The sequence below is a fragment of the Rhinoderma darwinii genome, chromosome 1 (assembly GCF_050947455.1).
Source record: "Rhinoderma darwinii isolate aRhiDar2 chromosome 1, aRhiDar2.hap1, whole genome shotgun sequence".
Taxonomy (NCBI): Eukaryota; Metazoa; Chordata; class Amphibia; order Anura; family Rhinodermatidae; genus Rhinoderma; species Rhinoderma darwinii.
The window spans coordinates 83,707,060-83,727,154 of record NC_134687.1 but is presented as its reverse complement, the minus strand read 5'-3'; the positions used below and the strand labels follow the sequence as shown (position 1 = coordinate 83,727,154).

Sequence of the window (20,095 nt, the reverse complement as noted above, 5' to 3'; positions counted from 1 at the left end):
AAAGCCTTGTAACATCCTAGAAAAATAAAAGCATGTTCAAAAAATGATGCCAATATAAAGTAGACATATGGGGGTTGTTATTTACCAATAATTTCGTGTGGTATAACTGCCCATCTTACAAGCAGATACATTTAAATTTAGAAAAATGCTAATTTTTCGCTTAATTTTGGTGTTTTTCACAATACAGAATGTATCGAGGAAATTTTACCAGCAACATTAAATCCAATGTGTCACAAGAAAACAATCTCAGAATCGCTTGGATAGGTAAAAGCATTCCGAAGTTATTACGACATAAAGTGAAACATGTCAAATTAGAAAAATGAGGCTCTGTCAGGAAGGTCAAAAGTGGCCAAAGAGGGAAGCGGTTAATGCGGACGATAGATCGTGTATATTTTACAAGCGCTGGTCAAATAAAATGGTCAAAATTGGCTGTTTCAGACTACTTATTTGAGGTGTAAGGCCAGCTTTCGTAATGAGATGTAAACAGATCACTCTGTTATGTTCCAAGGAGGCAAAACAAAGATCCACGCTCCAATATACCCATACTTGAGTTGTAAATGAAAAGGGCCTTTGCCTTTATGAGATATCACAAATGGCACCAACAGACAAAACAAAGAAGTTAGAGACAAATGTCAAAAAATTCTACAGTACCTGTTGGTCTCGCATTAAAGTCTGGCTAATATTTGTGCTGAACTCCAGTTGTTTTTTCAGCTGGTTTATCTGCTCCTGCCAATGTTCTTGCTCTTCCACCTGGGAAAGTTCAGATACCCATTGAACGTTTTCTTGACGCCTCATGCTAATATTCTGCTGCTGTCTGGTCTTTGGAGATGGACGGTAATTGCCATCAACAGAATATGAACGTTGGTTTTTCCATCTGGAAGAACGGCATTGCATTAAACAAGCAATACTCTTATATTGCAATTTCTGGTCTTTATGAAGCAGGTTTTACCCTTGCAACCATTGTTTTATGATTTTAATGCATCATCAAAAAATTTTTTTTTAAAAACACAATTAGGAAAAATGTGCAAACTTGCTCTTGATTAAAGATCTCCTACGGGTTTGTGTCTACAGCTATATAAGTCTAGAAGACTCCCTCCCTGGTTACAGACTACCAACAAATTTAATCCAGCAATCATACTGCCTTCAATTAGTTACCTACTTCTTGCTAACCTAAATTTGGTAGTCCGGGTGCATTGGCAAAATGACAAAAAAAAAATAAAAAAAAAAAATCGGTTTCACATATAATAAAGAAAAGGCAGCACTCCAAATTTGCCAAAGTGAAAAAAATGGTTTGTTCAATCGATATGCGAAGTTTCAGACCCACATAGAACCTTTATCAAGCTTGAGAAAGGTTCTATACAGGACCAAAACGTCACATATGGATTAAAAAACCACTTTTATCACTTTTGCAAATTTGTACTTTGATCCTCGGCCTGGTTCTTGGGATTTGCACCCGCTCTGCACTTCGAGTGTTTTTCAGTGCTGCTCTGGACTTATCTATACTTTTCTATCCATCCATCTATCTATATATATATGTGTCCATTTGCCTATACATCTAAAATACATCCACTAACCCATGTTTACTGGTCTTCCTACTAAAAGCACTCTGATTTATGCCGCTTTCGGAATATGGGGCATTTTCTCGGAATGTGTTTTCTTGCTCCTCTTCTTCCTCCTCTTCTTCTTCTGTCGGATTTACATCGGATATGCAGGCTTCATCTTCATCATCATCATCCTCATCAAGAGCACACTGTGTGGATCCACCCCAAGTTGCCATTGTTCTAAAAAATAAATAAAATAAAAAAATGGCAAACAAAAGGCTATAAATTTTAAATCACAATACAAGTCCTATGCTCCGTTACCATTGCATTTTAGCACTACTTTCGACGTATGCGCCAAGAAAGTTTCCGGCGCAAACACTAAAAAAGGTATTCATAGGGCAGGTATACTTTTTTTCCAACTGTATAGAAAAGTGTAGATAATACTACATAGACTACGCTTTTCTATACAGAGAAAATCCGCAAAAAAACGGATACTGAGTGACATACGTTTGGGAGCCTACTGGTGACGTATTCCTCTGTATACAGGGCACTTCTTGCAGCCTTCCATCAGAGGAATATGTTGGGAATTCCTCCCGACGAATACTTCTGACTAAAGACTCAAAAGCAAATGGGAACGGAGCCCAAGATACCATTGTTTATCAGACATTAGAACAATGGATTGGTCACTTTTTAAAATAGTTTCCTTCTGGTCATGAAATGTATTTCACTACTGGTGTATTATATTCCCCCCTAGCACAGCGTTCCTCAGTCCAGTCCTAACAGGTCAGGTATTGAGGGTTTCATTTATTTCACTAAATCAATGATCAGCACGTTTCTCTATGGTAAATCCTCAAGTCATAACCTAAACGGGTTCCATGGGGACTGCTATGAAAAACACTGCTCTAGCTTATTGAATATACTGATCTTGAATTTTCAGTCGATATCCATTGTGTATAAAATCTGCACACCGCAGCAATTAATCATTATTTACCCCTCAGTAGGTTTATTAGCACGTAGGGAAAATATCGCAGCACAAAAGAACAGACGGAACATTCAAAACTTATGTAGATGTGGTCTGTAGTCAGATTTAACATACAAGGCCCCAATGCTACGAGGTCTCTGTTATAGCCACTAAACTTCCCAACACTAAAACCAATGAACAATAAAGCAGAAAACTCGTCACCAAAAATAACTCACTTCTCAGTTTTGCTTTGGTGCTGAAGACTGTGCGTCTCAGAGTCATCACTTCTCAAAGAGCCAGCAGAATTCGTATCTGTGATTCCTTGCCTTCTCTGATGTTCAGCCATCAATGACTCAAGCTGTTTCCTTCTTTGCCGCAAATCTTCTCTTAAAATTTGATGTCTGCGTATCTCCGTCCAAACCTAAATAAGGGTATCAAACAGCTTTACGCTTAAATTGGTGGAGCAACGGAAATAAATCAACTCTAACAAAACGAATAAATTTTGTTTTGTAAAATAAGGTCAAAGGGGTCATCCGGAAGAAAACAAAACAAAAACACAGGCATGTCTAATCATGATTATGGAACAATTGGCACTGCTTTCCTAGAAGAAAATCACATTTCAGTGTTACTCATTTATCCTTGATGTAACGCTGTATCCGCGGGACTTCCGGTTAGTAGGCAGGATTTATTTTCTCAGTTTACCCTGCTTTTACGTCAACAAGGACCTCACCGCGCCAGCCCCTATAGCGGTCACATGGTATGATGACGTGCCGGCCCCGCTGAAGCTAGTGGTCACGTGAGACGATGATGCGCCGACACCACTGAACAAAAAAAATTTAAGGGGAAGGAAGAACTAGTGGTGAGGGGAATAGACCCATACAGGAGGCGGAATAATTACTGGAGAACATCCCTGTGGCGGGACGTTGGTAAGTGAGGTATGTCGGAAAAAAAAAAGAAGACGACTTGCATGAAAAGCAGAACTTCCGGCTGGGAAGAGGTAGTGTGAATAGGAAGAAATGCATCCCGATTTAATACAGAATGTATATTAGGAAGTTTATTCAATATTTAGATAGAGTTTTAGTGTGTGTCCCTGGAATACAGTGAAGGAATAACAGCTCTTAGACAGTGCTGTGAAATAGGTTAGTGCTGCATCCCTCTCTAAACGATGGGACACTTCGAACAATAATAAAAAAATAATTTTGTATTTTTCTTATGAGATATGAATACTGAAAGGGGGTTTCCCCATCAGGGACATTTAGGACTTATCCACAGAATATGCCATAAATGTCAGATAGTTGCAGGTCCTACCTCTGGGATCCGCACCTCTCTCTAGAACGGGGCCCATTATCCCCGTTCTACTGCTTTCGACCATATAAGAAAACAGTGCAACTTGCGGAGTCTAAGCTGTTTCCGTAACTCCCATAGAACTGAATACTAGTTACAGAAAAAGCGTAGCTCGCATGCTACACGGCTTCAGTAACTGCCATTCACCTCTATGGGACTTCTGGAAACAGCGTAGCTCAGCGAGCTAAAGTTGTTGTGCTCCTATCTCATAAAGTTGTTGTGCTCCTATCTCATAAAGTTGTTGTGCTCCTATCTCATAAAGTTGTTGTGCTCCTATCTCATAAAGTTGTTGTGCTCCTATCTCATAAAGTTGTTGTGCTCCTATCTCATAAAGTTGTTGTGCTCCTATCTCATAAAGTTGTTGTGCTCCTATCTCATAAAGTTGTTGTGCTCCTATCTCATCGAGTGAGGATATTTTACCTGAGCTCTGCTACTGGTGTAATTCTTCCCGCGCTACTCGGTGAAATCCAGGCTGACTAACTGAGGACGAGACTCCACAGGTGCGGGTCCCAGAGGTAGGACCCGCATCTATCTGACATTTATGGAATATCCTGTGGATATGTCATAAGTGTCCCTGATGGGAAAAGCTCTTTAATAGCAGAAGTGGATTTCAATATCAGAAAATGATTGTACTTTGCCTCATTTGTGTATTTTGGTCAAGACTGTATTATAACAATTTAACCCCTTTTTTTGAGGTTTTTTTCTCCCCCTGCCTTCCAGAAGCCATTACGTTACTTTATCGTCTACATAGCCTTACGAGTGCTTGTTTTTTGTGGTACATGCTGTAGTTTCTTACAAATTTGTTTATTACTTTTTGCACAAAAGAGTAAAAGAAATAGTACAAATACTGCCATGAATTCACATAAAGTATATGTTTACAGAGAAAATCGAAAATCACAATGCGAACTTCATAAAATGTAAACAGATTACAGAGAAATCTAGAACAGTTGTGTAAAACACAAATAGGGTCACACTTTTTCAAGCTGTAGTTTATAATGGACCGTTTAACCCCTTAATAATGCAGCCTAGTTTAGGCCTTAAGGCTCAGAGCACATTTTTCACTTTATGTGGTAATAACCTATCCAAGCGATTCGGAGATTGTTTTCTCGTGAGACATTGGGCTTTATGTTAGTGATAAAATTTGGTCGATATATTCAGTGCTTGTGAAAAATAGAATTTTTCTGAATTTAAATGCATCTGCTTGTAAGAGAGGGTTATACCACCCAAAATAGTTACTAGTTCACATTTCCCATGTCTACTATATGTTGGCATTTTTTGAAAAAAAAACATTTTTTCTAGGACGTTACAAGGCTTAGAACATAAGCAGAAATTTCTCATATTTTGAATTAAATATCAAAAGCCTCTTTTTTTTTAGGTTCCAGTTCTGAAGTGGCTTTGAGGGGCCCATATATTAGAAACCCCAAACACCCCATTTTAGAAACTAGACCCCCTCAATGTATTCAAAACAGCATTTAGAAAGTTTATTAAACCCCTAGGTGTTTCACAGGAACTTAACGCAAAGTAGAGGTGGAATTTACAGATTTCCTTTTTTTTGTCAGAAAATCCATTTTATTCATTTTTTTTAGGTAAAACAGAAGGTTTCACCAGAGAAACGCAACTCAATACTTATTGCCCAGATTCTTCAGTTTTGAGAAATATCCCACATGTGGCCCTAGTGCTGTAATGGACTGAAGCACCGGCCTCCGAAGCAAAGGCACCATGTCCGGTTTGAAGAGGTCTTGTGGTACCAAAACAGAGGAAACCCCCCAAAAGTGACCCTATTTGGCAAACTACACTCCTCAAGGAACTTATTGAGGGTTATAGTGGGCATTTTGATCCCACTGTTTTTTTGTTGCTTTTTCTGGAATTAGGCTGTGCAATTGAAAATCAATTTTTTCCGATAAAAGGTACGAATTCTTAATTTTGACATGGACTAAAGGAGAAAAAGCACCCCAACTTTTGTAAAACAATTTCTCCCGATTACGGCAATACCCCATATGTGGTCACAAAGTGCTGGTTGGAAACAAGGGGCAGAGCTCAGAAAGGCAGGAGCGCTATTTGGCATGTAGAATTTGCTGGATTGGTTTCTGGGCGCCATGTCGCATTTGCAGAGCTTGAAGTACCAGTACTGAAGAAACCCCTTAAACGTGACCCCATTTTGGAAACTAGACCCCTTTGAGGAATTCATTGTAGTTTTCATGGGGTGCATGTGACTTTTTGATCAGTTTTTATTCTATTTTTAAGAGTCGTGGTGACTAAAAAACAGCAATTCTACTATTGTTTTTTTTTTTTACAGAGTTCAGCGTGTGCTATAAATGACATTCACTTTATTCTGCGGGGCGATACGATTACTTCTAGCGTTTGCACAATAAAATACTTTATAAAAAATCATTCACTTTTTGTGTTACCTTATTCTAAGAGCCATAACTTTTTTATTTTTCCATCAGGAAAGCCGTGCGAGGACTTGTTTTTTGTGTAATGAACTGTAATTTCGATCAGTACCATATTTAGGTACATGCGACTTTTTGATCTCTTTTTATTCCATTTTTTGGGAGGTGAAGTGACCAAAAAAATTGTGATCCTGGTATGGTTTATTATTTTCTTTTATGGCGTTCACCGCGCGGGATAAAAAACTTTTGTAGTTCAGGATGTTACGGACGCGGCGATACCAATTATGTATAGTTTGTTTATTTATTTTTATTAATAATAAAGGACTGATGAGGGAAAAAGGGGGATTTTTACTTTTATTTTCTTATTTTTACACAACTTTTTTTTTTAAAACTTTTTTACTTTGTCCCACTAGGGGACTTGAGGGCAGGAGGCCCTGATCGCTATTCTAATACACTGCACTACATGCGTAGTGCGGTGTATTAGAGTGGTCAGCTACTCGCTGACCGCAAGCATAGTGGGTCCTGACTTTGTCAGGACCCACTAGGCTTCCGTAGATGGCATAGCCGGACGCCATTATTATGCGCCCGGTTGCCATAGCAACCATCGCTGCCTACTATCATGTAGCGGGCCGTTAATGGTGGTTTAATCCCTAAGAAGCCGCGATAATTATTGAACGTGGCTTCTAAGGGGTTAATCAGCGGGGACACCTCAATCGGTCCCCGGTGTAGGAGCTGCGGCAGCTCCTGTACGAGACAGCGGCTGTCACAGCTCCTGTATGTGTCGGGAGGATGGCCGAAATGGCCGTTCCTCTCGTAACGTACTATTGCGTAATGGAGCGCGAACGATGTGGTTACCATGACAGAATAGTACATCACGGTGTGCGAACGGGTTAAACCATATAAATGTACTGCAAAAAATTTTTGGTAGGTTGAGAATAAAACCGCGATTGCTCCATTGTTTTTTGGGGTTTTCCTTTTACGCCGTTCACTGTGCAGTAAAAACGAAATGTTAACTTTATTTTGCGGGTCAATCCGATTGCGGCGATAACAAATTTTTTAAACAACATTCGAAATACATTTCGCACATCAACAAAAAGCAGTATCACATCATACGTACATATACATAATGGAATAAATTACAGTAACGAGAGATTGAGTATCCGGTCACACCGGAAACATTACTCAAAATCTCACATTTATAAAAATGTACAGTAAAAATCAAGATGAAGCATGTAGTATGATACAGTCAATGAAGAACAGAATTTAAACACAGTGAAACTTATCGTAGATGTAAGACCCGCACATAACAGTATGTCACCATATATTGAATGTTTAATAGAGTGATGAACATGAAGTGTCAGTTCTCCAGGTTTCTCATTAATAACCTTGTACAGCGATGGGACTTTCTAAACATCCCATTATTAGCTTCCTCCAGAACCTCAAAAGATCAGCGGAGACGCCAGCTCTCAGCAATCTCAGGGAAGAGAGAGCCAAAGGGGACACCATCCAATTCCCCCATATCTTCTGGAATTTTTGGGGGCAGCCTCTGAGAGTACACCATTCTCTCATAAGGAATTGTCATGCTGATCTGTCTCTTCCATGGACCTAAGGTTGGGAATTTATCACCCATCCAAGTGCAATGGCTTTACGGGGATTAAAACAAAGTCTCAATAAGAAAAATTCTAGTATGATGTGGCCATAACGACTCATCCAAAGTACCAGGAAGGCACAGCTCAGGGGTAAATGGCACTGGATTCCCCAGAACAGATGTCAGTTGTCTTTCCAAAATGAATTAATATAGGAACACTCCAAAAGCCAGGTGCTAAAAGTCAGCTTGTGTTTTAGAGCATCTGTGGCATCTAGTGTGTGGGAGTCTCCCCATTTTATGAAGACAAATTGGAGATAAGTAACATAAGTGCAGAAAGTATAATTGGGTCATGAGATTGTTAACCGCAGGGAATACACAGAGCAGGGATGCCAGTGCCTCTTCCCAATCTTTCAAAGAGTATTCAAAGAGTCAAGTATTTTCCACTTGGTCTCGAAGGCTAACTGAGTGGCTTTTAATCAATTTCCCAAAAAATAGGTGTACAAGGCTGAAATAAATCCCCTGGGTCCCTGTGATACAAAAACTCCAATTAAGGGGTAATCGGACATGGGGCACGATACATTCGGGAACTGGCTGTGTATAACGCGTCTCAGTTGCAAATATCTATAAAATGATGTACGTGGTACATTAAATAATTATTGTATTTGTGTGAAGGATCAAAAAGTCCCAACGCTGTACAGATCCCCCAGAGTCGAAAAAACAACACATGAAGCACAAAACATATCTCCCCAACAAGTGAGAGATGAGGGAACATATGGTTTTCCCATAGAGGTATCGTGGAATGAAATTCATGATAATGAGATAGCTCCTAAGTAGCTCTCCAAACCTGAATGGCCAACTTGTAAAGCAACAGCAAACGGAGAGGAAAGAGGTTTGGTCTTTCCAAGACCGGCCACAGCGTGCCTATGTTTAAATAATGTGCTAGGTTATATTCCACACTAGGTGGAGTGATAGGCAGTGTCCATCCATAGAGAAAGCAGAGCTGGTCTGCTAAAAATAAATAAAAAAGTCCAGAAGGGCCATACCCCCCTGTGTTTTTGGCCTAAGATACTCACACTCAATGTCTGGAGTTCCCCCCATATAAATGAAGTTAATAAAGATTGTAGCTTTGAAAAAAAAAAAGGATTTGGGAATGGGACCCGTGGCATGTTCAAGACGGTACCACCCTTTCGGGAGAAATATCATTTTAACTAAATTGATACATCCAGATGTAGATAGGCAGGAATCCACATTTGGATTCAGTGTACTCTAGCAGAGGATAAATATTTTTTGCATGAGATTTATTAGCATGTTTAGTAATATATATATATATGCCCAGGTACTTAAAATCTACCAGATTACAGTATACGGAGGGCCAACCTGAATCCCATAGCGGCATCAAAGTCGATTTGCTCCAGTTTATACGAAGGCCCGAAAATGGAGCAAATTCATCCAAAAGGTAAATCGCCCTGTGCAAGGAAATATCTGGGTCCACCATTAATAAAATAAGCTCATCTGCATATAGCCCAACGCGATCCTCCCGCTCTCCCAAAGAAATACCATGGAATACAGTGTCCTGTCTCAATCGGAGTGCCAAAGGCTCTATTGCCAATGCAAACAGTAGCGGCGATAGAGGACATCCCTGGTGGGTACCCCTTCCCAAATCAAAAAAGCAGAGCATTGACCATTGATTAAGAGGTTGGCCCTAGGCGTCTTATAAAGGATGGATATCCGCTTAATAAATTGAGGACCAAAACAACATTTCTGTAGTACTGCTAGCAAATATGGCCATTCCACTGAATCGAAAGCCTTGGCTGCGTCAAGGGAAGCCATGGCCCATTTTTTTATTATCGGCTCTACCCAACTGAGAGATGATTTGTACCCTATGGATATTTTTTGTGGTGCACTTACCTGGCATAAAGCCGGATTGGTCAGAGTGACTGATGCTGAGAATACCTGAGTTGAGATTATTAGCTAATATCTTGGTTAGTATTTTGTAATCTACGTTCAGTAGCGAGATGGGTCTGTATGAACACACTCCAGAGGATTATTATTAGGCTTCAAGAGCACCACAATAGTAGCCATATAGAGAGACTGGGAGTCTCATAGTCATGAGCTTTCATAAAGATATTTAGGAGGAGTGGCCCTATTTTATCAGAGTATCTACAAAATACCTCTATTGGGAGGCCATCCGGGCCAGGAGACTTTCCCCTAGCCATGTCCGAAATAGCTTGATCTATCTCCGCTAAAGTGATATCGGAGTCTAAGAGCTGACTATCCATCTCCGATAGTTGGGGAAAGGATATCTCAGTCAAGTATGATTGAAGTTCTGCCGGGGAGTTGGTATAATGGGTCGAGTAAAGCTGATCATAGAATTCTCTGAATCTATTTAGGATTAGGTCATTATCTAGGAGGGCTTCACCTCGTGCTGATGAAATTTTACGAATAGCTGGGGAAGCATTATTTTGATGGATAGTATGAGCCAAAAACTTCCCAGTTTGGTTACTTAGTTCAAAGTAGGATTGTTTGAAGAATAGTCTCCTTTGTGCTTCATCCTGTAACAATGCCAGATATTGTTGATCCGTGCATAACTACGCTTGTTTCTTGGATTCACTGGGATCTAAAACAAATTCCTGTTCTTTAAAGGGATCCTGTCATCAACATCTTACCTGTTAAACTAGCCTGACCCCTCAATGGCCGCAGCTGTCCAGAGTGCATTCCTGTTCTCTTCTTTCCTGAAGTCCTCCTCTGTCAGTAAATATAGTCGTTTAAACTTTTCCCGCCTTTTATGGTAATTATTTTTCCCTCTGGGACGGAGCTTCTTAACCACGCCCACTGCCACCACCTGTCCGGCCCTGACTGGCTAAGGAGTTGTCAATCAAAAAGAAGGAGGTGGAGTCCACACTGAGATGCTGGAGGAATGAAAACCTGACTCTTTTCAGATGAAGATTTGACTCTTTTCTGCTCATTTGCATACGGCGTGGGACCACTGAAAAACGGAATACTAAAGCTACAGAGCTTACTTAGAACATATTTATAGCTTAGATGACAATGATTTTTCACCCACTTTCACCAGGTATTGCTGGCTTTACAGCTAAAATGCTGGTGACAGGTTCCCTTTAAGCATACATTCTCGGGCCAACCTCTCCTCGTGCATAGCAGATTCCCTCTTGATTAAGGAGATGGACGACCTAAGACATCCCCGAAGATATGCATTTCAACGTCTCCCAGACCACAATGGTATTGACTGTATTATTTGAGTCTATAAAGATTTGTAATTGGGCCGGTATTCTGTCCTGTTCACCTATCAATGTAAGCCAAAAGGGATGTATTCTCCACCCTGATCTACAGTCAGTTCCAGGGGTCTGTAATTCTAAATATAGTGGGGAATGGTCTGACAGACCCCTAACAATATAACGGCCATCTGAGACCATCAGATACATTTGGTGTCCCAAAAACAATCTATGCGAGACAAAGCTCCCCTTCACGGTGTACGACAGGAATATTGTTTCTCAGAGGTATGTCAACATTTCCACAAATCAATCCACCCCACCTCAGCTAGAAATCTCCTCAATGCGGTTTCCCCTGACAGAACGCTATTTGCATTCCGGGACATCTGCAGTCTATAGAGTTACGGAATAAGTACCATATTGCAATCTTCCTTTCATACCAACGTAGCTGCAGGGTACTGAACCGAGAAGATTGCTGCCCGATGGAGTATAGACATACCTGCTACAGGGGGTATATACAATCCCAGTATGACATAAGGCCAGCAATTTACATAAGCGTGTACAAATATATACAGTCCGTCAGGATTGGTGGTGACCTGAGTCACTTCCCATCTTAAACATCTATGTATTAGTAGCGATACCCCTCTGGAGTAGAAAGTGTGAGTGGGGTGCTTGGACTATTGTACCCAGGGCTTATGAAGAAAATAAACTGTGGTAGATGTTAGGTGGGTCTTTTGTAGGCATATAATATGTGGTGATAATTGCCTAAGGTGGGAGAAGACAGCGATTCTTTTCCTCAGTTGGCCCAGTCCCCTAACATTCCAACTAAGAAATTTCATGTTCGCTATCTATATGAAAAGCAATAGGACGGACAGGATATACAAGACTACGTGTACCCATATGTCTGTAAATCTCAAAGAGTACACAGAAGCCCGGTGTCCATACTCTAGAACATGTACTTGGCCAAGAACGTTTTCAAGACGCTCTCGGGACCTATAGGCGTGCATTATCAAATCACATGTGCAGTGAGTCGCAAAATTAATTAACATTAAAACAGTAATGAACTTGTAACTCGTATAGTAGCGTGTGGCAAGATAAAGGGGTTGCTTGTGAAACAAGAAAGGTGCTAGTTGTCCCACAAGCAAAAAATACAATTCTCTCGTGACTTATATCAGGTAAAACATATAGATAAAGAAAATAAGTAAAATAAAATAGTATACCGATACATACTGGTAGCTTCGTGCATCCATATTACTGACCCAAGTGGTACGTTTGCAAACATATAAACCATAAATGCACGGCTCCAGTACGTCTTCAGTGTAGAGCATCCACCAGAAGCAATAACAGCAATGTATGCAATATAATATCAATTACCAGGTAGTAAAGTCGCTGGTCATCAAGTATTTATCTACATAGGTAATATTTAAATGCCTGAAGGGAACCGGTCACCAGCATTTCACCTATTAAACCAGCAATACCCGGTGGTAGTGGGTGAAAAATCATTTCTATATAACCTAGAATTTGCTGCTTAGTCGGCTCTGTAGCTTTAGTATTCAGTTTTTTAGTGTTCCCACACCGTATGCTAATGAGCAAAAAAGTGTCATATCTTCATTCCTCAAGTCTTTCCGAGTTTACCCCGCCTCCTTACTTTTTTTTTTTAAACTCGGTTTATTGTAAAAGTACATACAAAAATCATCAGCAGATGAAAACAAAATAGTAACATTAACATTAACGTTCCTGCATACCATGAATACACATTAGAGACAAAAGTTTGCAATTTACATTTATACATGAAAGCGAGTCACAGGAGACTCCAAATATTCACTGCACGCAGGCAGGTCAGTGTCCCACTTATTTGTGATTCTGTAGACATACAGGTCGCAGTTATTTACCAGATCCAAGCTCCATTCTCACACCTAGGGTATTAAAAACCTGGTCAAGTAGATCTCAAATCCTTCCTACTTGAAGTGGTAAGGATTCTCTAAGGTCGCCCACGCTGAAGGAGGCAAGAGGTGAGGAGCACCAATCTCCCCAGATTCTGAAGAATTTATATTGACATCCTCTATGTTTATATACTATATTTTCATATGGGAGAATGGCATTGACCAGGCTTTTCCATTGTGATGTATCCGGGAAAGTGTCCCCCATCCATCGGATGGCTATCGCTTTTCTGGCTAAGAACAGGGCTTCTCGCAGGAAGATACCCTCGTGGTGTGTCCACGTCCTCTCTCCCAACAGTCCCAATAAGCAGAGACCTGGTTCACATGGAATCGGGTTGGTCCGCCTCCTTACTTTTGATTGATCGCTCCACGCCTTCCCCCAGCACACATGAAATCCCGCGCTCGCGCACTGATGTCCTCTTCTGGAGTGTGCGTACAACGGAACACAGGATTATTCCGATAAAAGGCACAAAATGTTTGCAGAAAGTGATTTACAGTCGGAGCAGGAGTTTAGGACATTGGATAATGGGAATGAATTTTGATAGCAGCGGCCAGTGAGGGATAAGTAAAGTTCAATAGGTGAAATGCTGGTGACAGGTTCCATACTGTTCTGAGAAAACAGTCCACCTCGAGAAGGATATGTAGGGAAATCTGAAAGGTTAGTTCAAGCTATATGGTGCCATAAAATGTAGATGCCAAATAGGTAAAAGTTAAAGAAGAAGTAAAGATACATTTTACCAGATCACTGCCCACCAGATGGAGGGCGATGCATAAACCATTCTACCACTTCAGCCGGATCTTGGAAAAACAGGACTTTATCTCTATCCACAACTTGGAGTCGAGCAGGATATGCCATGGAGTATGGCACATCAGCCTCACATAGTTTCTGCTTAGCAGATATGAAGGTTGCTCTCTTCTTCTGTAGTTTTGCAGAGAAATCCGGAAATATCAAAATGGACACATTTTCAAATCGAATCTCCGGCTTCCGTCTTGCGGATTGGAGAACGTGATCCCGATCTCTCCAGTTGAGCATCCCAGCCAGCAAAGGTCCTGGCGACAGACTCCGGGCGGGTACCCAATGAGCTCTTTCAACTACAAAAGCTGTGGAGAATGCAGCCTCCAGAAACGTGCTTTTAAGCCAGCACTCCAGAAATTCTGCTGGATCTGTGCCCTCTGCACGCTCCGGAAATCCCAGGATCCTAAGGTTGTTGTGGCGAAGTCTGTTCTCCAGGTCATCACATTTTTGATGCCATAGATCAACCTTCCTCTCCAAAGTAGATACTCTCACTGGCAATGGCGCCACAGTATCCTCCAACGATGAGATACGATTTTCAGTTTCTTTAACTCTGTCCCAGACATTGTGTAGAACTTGACGCAACAGGCCAAGGTCTACTTTAACATCATCGATTTTGCACATAAGGGAGGTATTGCTGGTGGTAATTGCAGCTAGAAGTTGTTCAGGGACCTGTCGCATGGTCGGTTCAGAGTCTACAGGAGGAATGTCACTGGAAGCAGCAGTGGAGTGTTGCGAGGAAGACGTGCTCACACCCTTATCAGGAGAGTCTCTAGCAAAGCCTTTAAGTTTGGCCACAGCAGTCGATGAGGGAGGCTTCGTCATGGTATTCCGTGAGTTGGCTTTGCGTCGCCGAAATTGGTATGCTGAAACGTTGGCGGTTAGCAAGAGTAAAGGATATTGAAGTCACGAGATCTTGTCAGAGGCACTCAACCGGAGATGCTCATTACAAAGTCAATGCATTGGCTCTGCAGAAGTGGGCGGCAAGATACAGGGAAAATGTCCCATATTGTCATGCTCCCACAATTTGGGGTCACAATCCCCTGCATAGCAGATTTGGAAAGGTACAGCTCCACTTTGTACCAGTCAGCTGTAATGATGGAAAGTGTCCACTAGATGGCGATATCAGCTTGCAATCAGCACTTACAAATGTAAAGTATATAGTATGTCTGATGAAAAAATATCGTTGTAGGCCACTGCTTGCGCAGACCGCTGTCAAATTTAGACCGGGGATCCTTCCTCCCCACTGGGCCCCCACTCCTTGGCCTGTATAGGCCGCGGACAGTTTGTGTCTCCACCAGGTAACGTAGGGGGTCAATTCCCCTGGCAAAAGGGATATAGTGGCGGTGGATCCCTAAGCCAATGTCCAATACAGGGCTTCCTCCCTCAGCCACAGGGGGGGAATAGGGCGCCGCGGCTCAGAGCCGTTTCAAATCTAAGACCAGGGATCCAGCCCCTTTACTAGGCCCCGACTCACCGGACGAGCAATCTGCGCCCCCAAGGTCTCAAAATGTCCCCCAGCTGACGGAGTATAGCGGGATCGTCTGCCTCTCTGCCTGCAGCTCTGAAACGGAGGATGGCCAAAGATTTAGCTCGGTGCTGGCGGAGCCTTGCTGTAATGCGTCCTATCCCGTCCAGGTCTTAGCCACGCCCCATGGCTAAAGACATTTCGGCGATAACAAATTTATACCGTTTTTTTTTATAATGTATTACTTTTACAGAGAAAAAAAAGCCAATTGTAAAGAAAAAAACTTTTTGGATGTTTTCCTTTTTTTCCTACGGCATTCACCGCGCGAGATAAATATTGTTAGAATTTAATAGTTCAGACTTTTACGGACATGGTTATGTCAATTAGGCTTATTTTTTTACATTACTTTAGGGGAAAAAGTTTCTTTGCTTTTGTTTTAAATGTAATATTTTTGTTTAAAAAAAATTGTATATTAAAAATTAACAGTTTTAATATTTTATTCCCCCTAGGGAACTTCAACAAACTATGTTTGATTTCTGGTACAATACACAGCAATAACTATGTATTGCAATATATTGTCAATTTTTCTGGCTCCTGATAGGCCCTGCCAATAAGAGCACAAAGATGGCAGACCTGGGGGCCTTCATAAGGTCCCCAGTCTGCCATGCAAACCAGCGGGGGCGATTGAGGGGGGCCCGTCCTTTTTCTAGTGGACTAGATGCCACGGTCGCTATTGATCGGGGCATCTAAGTGACTAAATGCCTAGGATAAGACTGATCTCCGATCCCGACTGTTACAGTGAATGCTTGGCTGTACTGCAGACACCTGCTGAGTTTCGGGTGGCCTAAGCCAGTAAACCCGCTCCATACTCCCTTCATTCCGGCCAGGAAGTAGAGTTACGCCAAACGTTGAAAAGGGGTTAAAAGAAAATTTCCACTGAAAACTTAAAAATGGTAATACATTAGTAAATCAAAAGTTAGGGCAATAGTCTGGAAATTAGGTTTCTATTGCTTTTCTCAGCACGTTTCTGTTTTGTTGCATTGCCCATTTTTGCAAAAAAGGTGTACAGCCATATTGGTTGTCACCTTTAATTTATCTTCTCCGAAACGGATGGTGAATCTCTTCCTTTGTTATTGATAGAAGATGCCGAACAAATTCAAAAGTAACAATCAATATGGCTGCAGCTCATGTTTTCACTTTAGACAACAATGCCAATATCTCTGTAAGTAAAATTAGTCAAACTAGTTAATCACTAATTTACTAATAAATGGACAATTCTTTTTTGACAGGGTGGAAAGTCTATTCAATACCTTTCAACATCATTTGCTTTCCATTACAACTTAAAACTGTAAATGAATATCTACATCAGGCTCATGAATAGAATGTACTTTTTAGGGCATTAGACAGGACCAGATTTTCAACACTACTAGCATGGTCTAACTCAGGGGTCTCAAACTCGGCCGGGTAAGTGGGCCACATATAGAAAAAAATGGGAAGTTGACGGGCCGCATTACTTTCAAATTTGATACAATACAAAATTATTGTTAATCAATTAGTTATTTGATCTACTAGAACACTATAACAATAATAATACTACATTACTATAATAATTCCGCTAGGTTTAAAATTTGCGAGATTTCTCCACGTGCTTATTTCAACAATCCAGTTTTCCACTTTAAGTGTCGCTAAATGCAGTCCGGCGGCTCAGTTGGCAGTATTTAGAAGACACACGTCAAGATTGGGCAGCCCCTTTTTAGATAGTGCCCTCTGTGGATTATGCAAAACACCCCTAGATCATGCAACAGTGCCCTCCGCAGATGCTGCCACACACACCCCAAGTAGATAGCCCCATTGGGTCTCCCTCTAGGAGTGGAATCCCCAGCCAGAGCGTTGCCGACGCTTTGGCTGGGGATTCCTCTACTGTTGGAGCCCCTGACGTCACTGTCCATACACAGTGACGTCAGGGGATCCTCCTGGACCGGAATGTGATATCCGGGGCAACCCCAGAGCCGGAGTCCCGGAGCAGAGCACTAGTATAGGCTCTGCGCCGGAACTCTGGGAAAGCCATTAACATCAATGTCCATATTAGGGATGCACGATGCATCGAAACTTCGATACGGTTTCGATACTGTGCATCCCCAAACGGTTCGATACCTTTATGTCATGTATTTCGATACTAAGCTGTGCGGCCGCACAGCTAAGTTTAGTAACACATGAATGTATGAGAGCGGGGCTGCGGCTGTGTAATACAACAATTGCCCCGCTTCTGACAAGTGCACGCCATCAGGATGATGTGATGCGGCCAGCGCTGCACTAATGAGTGGTGGCTCTGAAGACAGAACATGGCGGGCGCTGTGCAAAACACCCCCCTTGTTCTGTCCTCAGTGCCTGCGCTCATTAGTGCAGCGCCGGCTGCATCACACCTCATGCTGACCATGCGCGCACTTACTGTCAGGAGCGGAGCAATGGCTGTATTACACAACCTCAGCCCAGGCTCTATAACGGCGAAGATCAGAGAAACCTCTCGTCTCCGCCATTATTCCCCTGAATGCTGTGATCAAAGCTGACTGCAGCATTCAAGAGGAAGTGAGAAGGGGGGATGCCCCTTGGATCGCATCACAGGAATCCCTGTGACGCGATTGAGGGACATACCATATATGGCCAGAAAGCCCAGGGTCCATTGAAGGACCCAACGGCTGACCTACCATATTTCCGGTTGTTAGGGCATACTTCGGTATGTCCTAACAACTGCCTGTGTACTATCAGTACACAGGCTAATGTACTGGCATATAGATATAAAGTAAAAACATAAAGTAATGTTACATTTAAAAAAAATACACATACACTTACAATAAACATCGGCGCAGCCGTAATAACCGGCAACAATTTTTTTGCATAATTTATGGTGTACGCAGTAAAAAAATAAAATAAAAACTGCTTTCTATCACTTATTGTGGGGCACGAGGTGTGATGAATTTAACCTCCATGTACCTCACATTAATAGTAATTCACCCCATCATGTACCTTACACATTAACCCATTATGACTAAGAAACAAGATAGGGTTAATTACTATTAGCCCATTCAAAAGTCATCACACCTCGCGACTCACATCAGAAAACGGAAGAACTTTTTTTTTTATTACTGTTGGCAAAGTATCATTTTGGTATCGAAATCGCAATGCTAAACGAAGCATCGGTATCAAAGTCCAAATTCTGGTATTGTGACATCCCTAGTCCATATATGGACAGTGATGTCAGGGGGTTACCCAGAGCTGGAGTCCAGGAGCAGAGCCGTTTCTAGCACTCTGCCTGGGATTCCAGCTCTGCTCCTGACATCACTGTCCATATACAGCGCTAATTATAGACTCTTCCTGGGACTCCAGCTGTGCTCCTGACATCACTGGGACTACTGCTCTGGGGAAGCCCCTGACATCACGGTCGATGTATGGACAGCGATGTCAGAGGCTTCCCCCAGAGTCCCAGAACAGAGCCTATACTAGCGCTCTGTCAGGGACTCCAGCTCTGGGGAAGACCCTGACACACTGTCCATATATGGACAGCGATGTCAGGGAATTCCACAGAGTCCCGGAGCAGAGCAGATACTAGCGCTCTGCACAGGACTCCGGCTCTGGGGAAGCCCCAGACATCGCTGTCCATATGTGAACAGCGATGTCAGGGAATTCCAGAGTCCCGGAGCAGAGTCTGTACTAGTGGCTCTGTGTCCCGCGGGTCGCAGATGACAGCCCTAGGGGCCGCGTGCTTGAGACCCCTGGTCTAAAGAATGACGAGTATTAATACTACAATGAGCTATAAGACATACACCTTTATTTTAAAGTATTGCTCTAGTTGTATTTTCCTGCCCGAATGGACATTGGGCTGTGCAATTGCCATGGCAAAAATACGATGCCCGGAGAGTATGGCGGACAAGTCAAATTCTTAATAATAGGACCCGTGCACGATACGCTTCAGGCATCGCTTGTCTGCAGCAACTGTCCAGTGTGCAGGAGCGTCTCTTCACACCCCGTCAGTTTGCGTGGCAGAGTACAACTGGAGCTACACTTTAATCAATTACATAGTTTCGCAATTCACACCATTTGTAAATTTGTGATCAGTAATATTGTTTTCAACCAGAATTTAGGGTTCATGACACTCCTTACTTCATTATCTGCAGAAGATGAATCTTCGGGGTCTGGCATGCTTGGCATGACTATAGGACTAATATCATTAATCTCTGGATTTGAAGTTGCGGTTATCATTTGGCTTGATGTTTCAGCATTGGAAGCGGACAACTAATTGAGGAAAAAACAGAAAAAAAAAAATAAATTCTTAGAGGGCATTAACATATATGGTTATAGCACACAACTTCATCTTCACCTTCTTAAATTGCGCATTCTTCAACATATACTAATTTGCTTGATAAGCTTTAAAAGGAGACTTCCTGACTGTACAATTTTTCCTCAGATTAAAGCTGTTGTTCAGATCCGCTATTCGCTTAAGGTCTTGCGGTTTAGTGTTTCAGGACCAAACTAATAGAAGACCAGACTTGCTATTATCCTTTCAGCAGCAGGCTAATTTTCGCTTTTATACTTTTGATTTCCTCCCCACCTTTAAAAAAATAAAACTTTTTTTTTATTTTTTCCAAGACACAGGAGGGCTTTTTTTACAGGACAAATTGTACTATTAGAAATTCAAAATGGGGTGGAATTGGAAAAAAAACAGCAGCTCCACCATATTCTTATGGGTTTCGTTTTTACGGTATGCGCTGGACAGTAAAAATGATATTACCTTTATGCTGCGAGTCAGTACGATCACGGTGATACCAAATGAATTTAGTTTTTGTTA

General features: G+C 41.8%; 1 protein-coding gene across 6 annotated transcripts in view; it reads right to left on the bottom strand.

Moving 5' to 3' along the window:
* PCM1 (pericentriolar material 1) overlaps positions 1–20,095 on the bottom strand; it is a 186,187-nt gene that overhangs the window by 76,162 nt on the left and 89,930 nt on the right. For all 6 annotated transcript variants that reach the window (XM_075860140.1, XM_075860145.1, XM_075860142.1 and 3 more), the window contains 4 exons: positions 19,411–19,542; positions 2,739–2,923; positions 1,575–1,781; positions 652–874 (listed from right to left, as the gene is read on the bottom strand). In XM_075860140.1, coding sequence (XP_075716255.1) covers positions 652–874; positions 1,575–1,781; positions 2,739–2,923; positions 19,411–19,542 — 747 coding nt within the window. The remainder of the gene's footprint in view (positions 1–651; positions 875–1,574; positions 1,782–2,738; positions 2,924–19,410; positions 19,543–20,095) is intronic.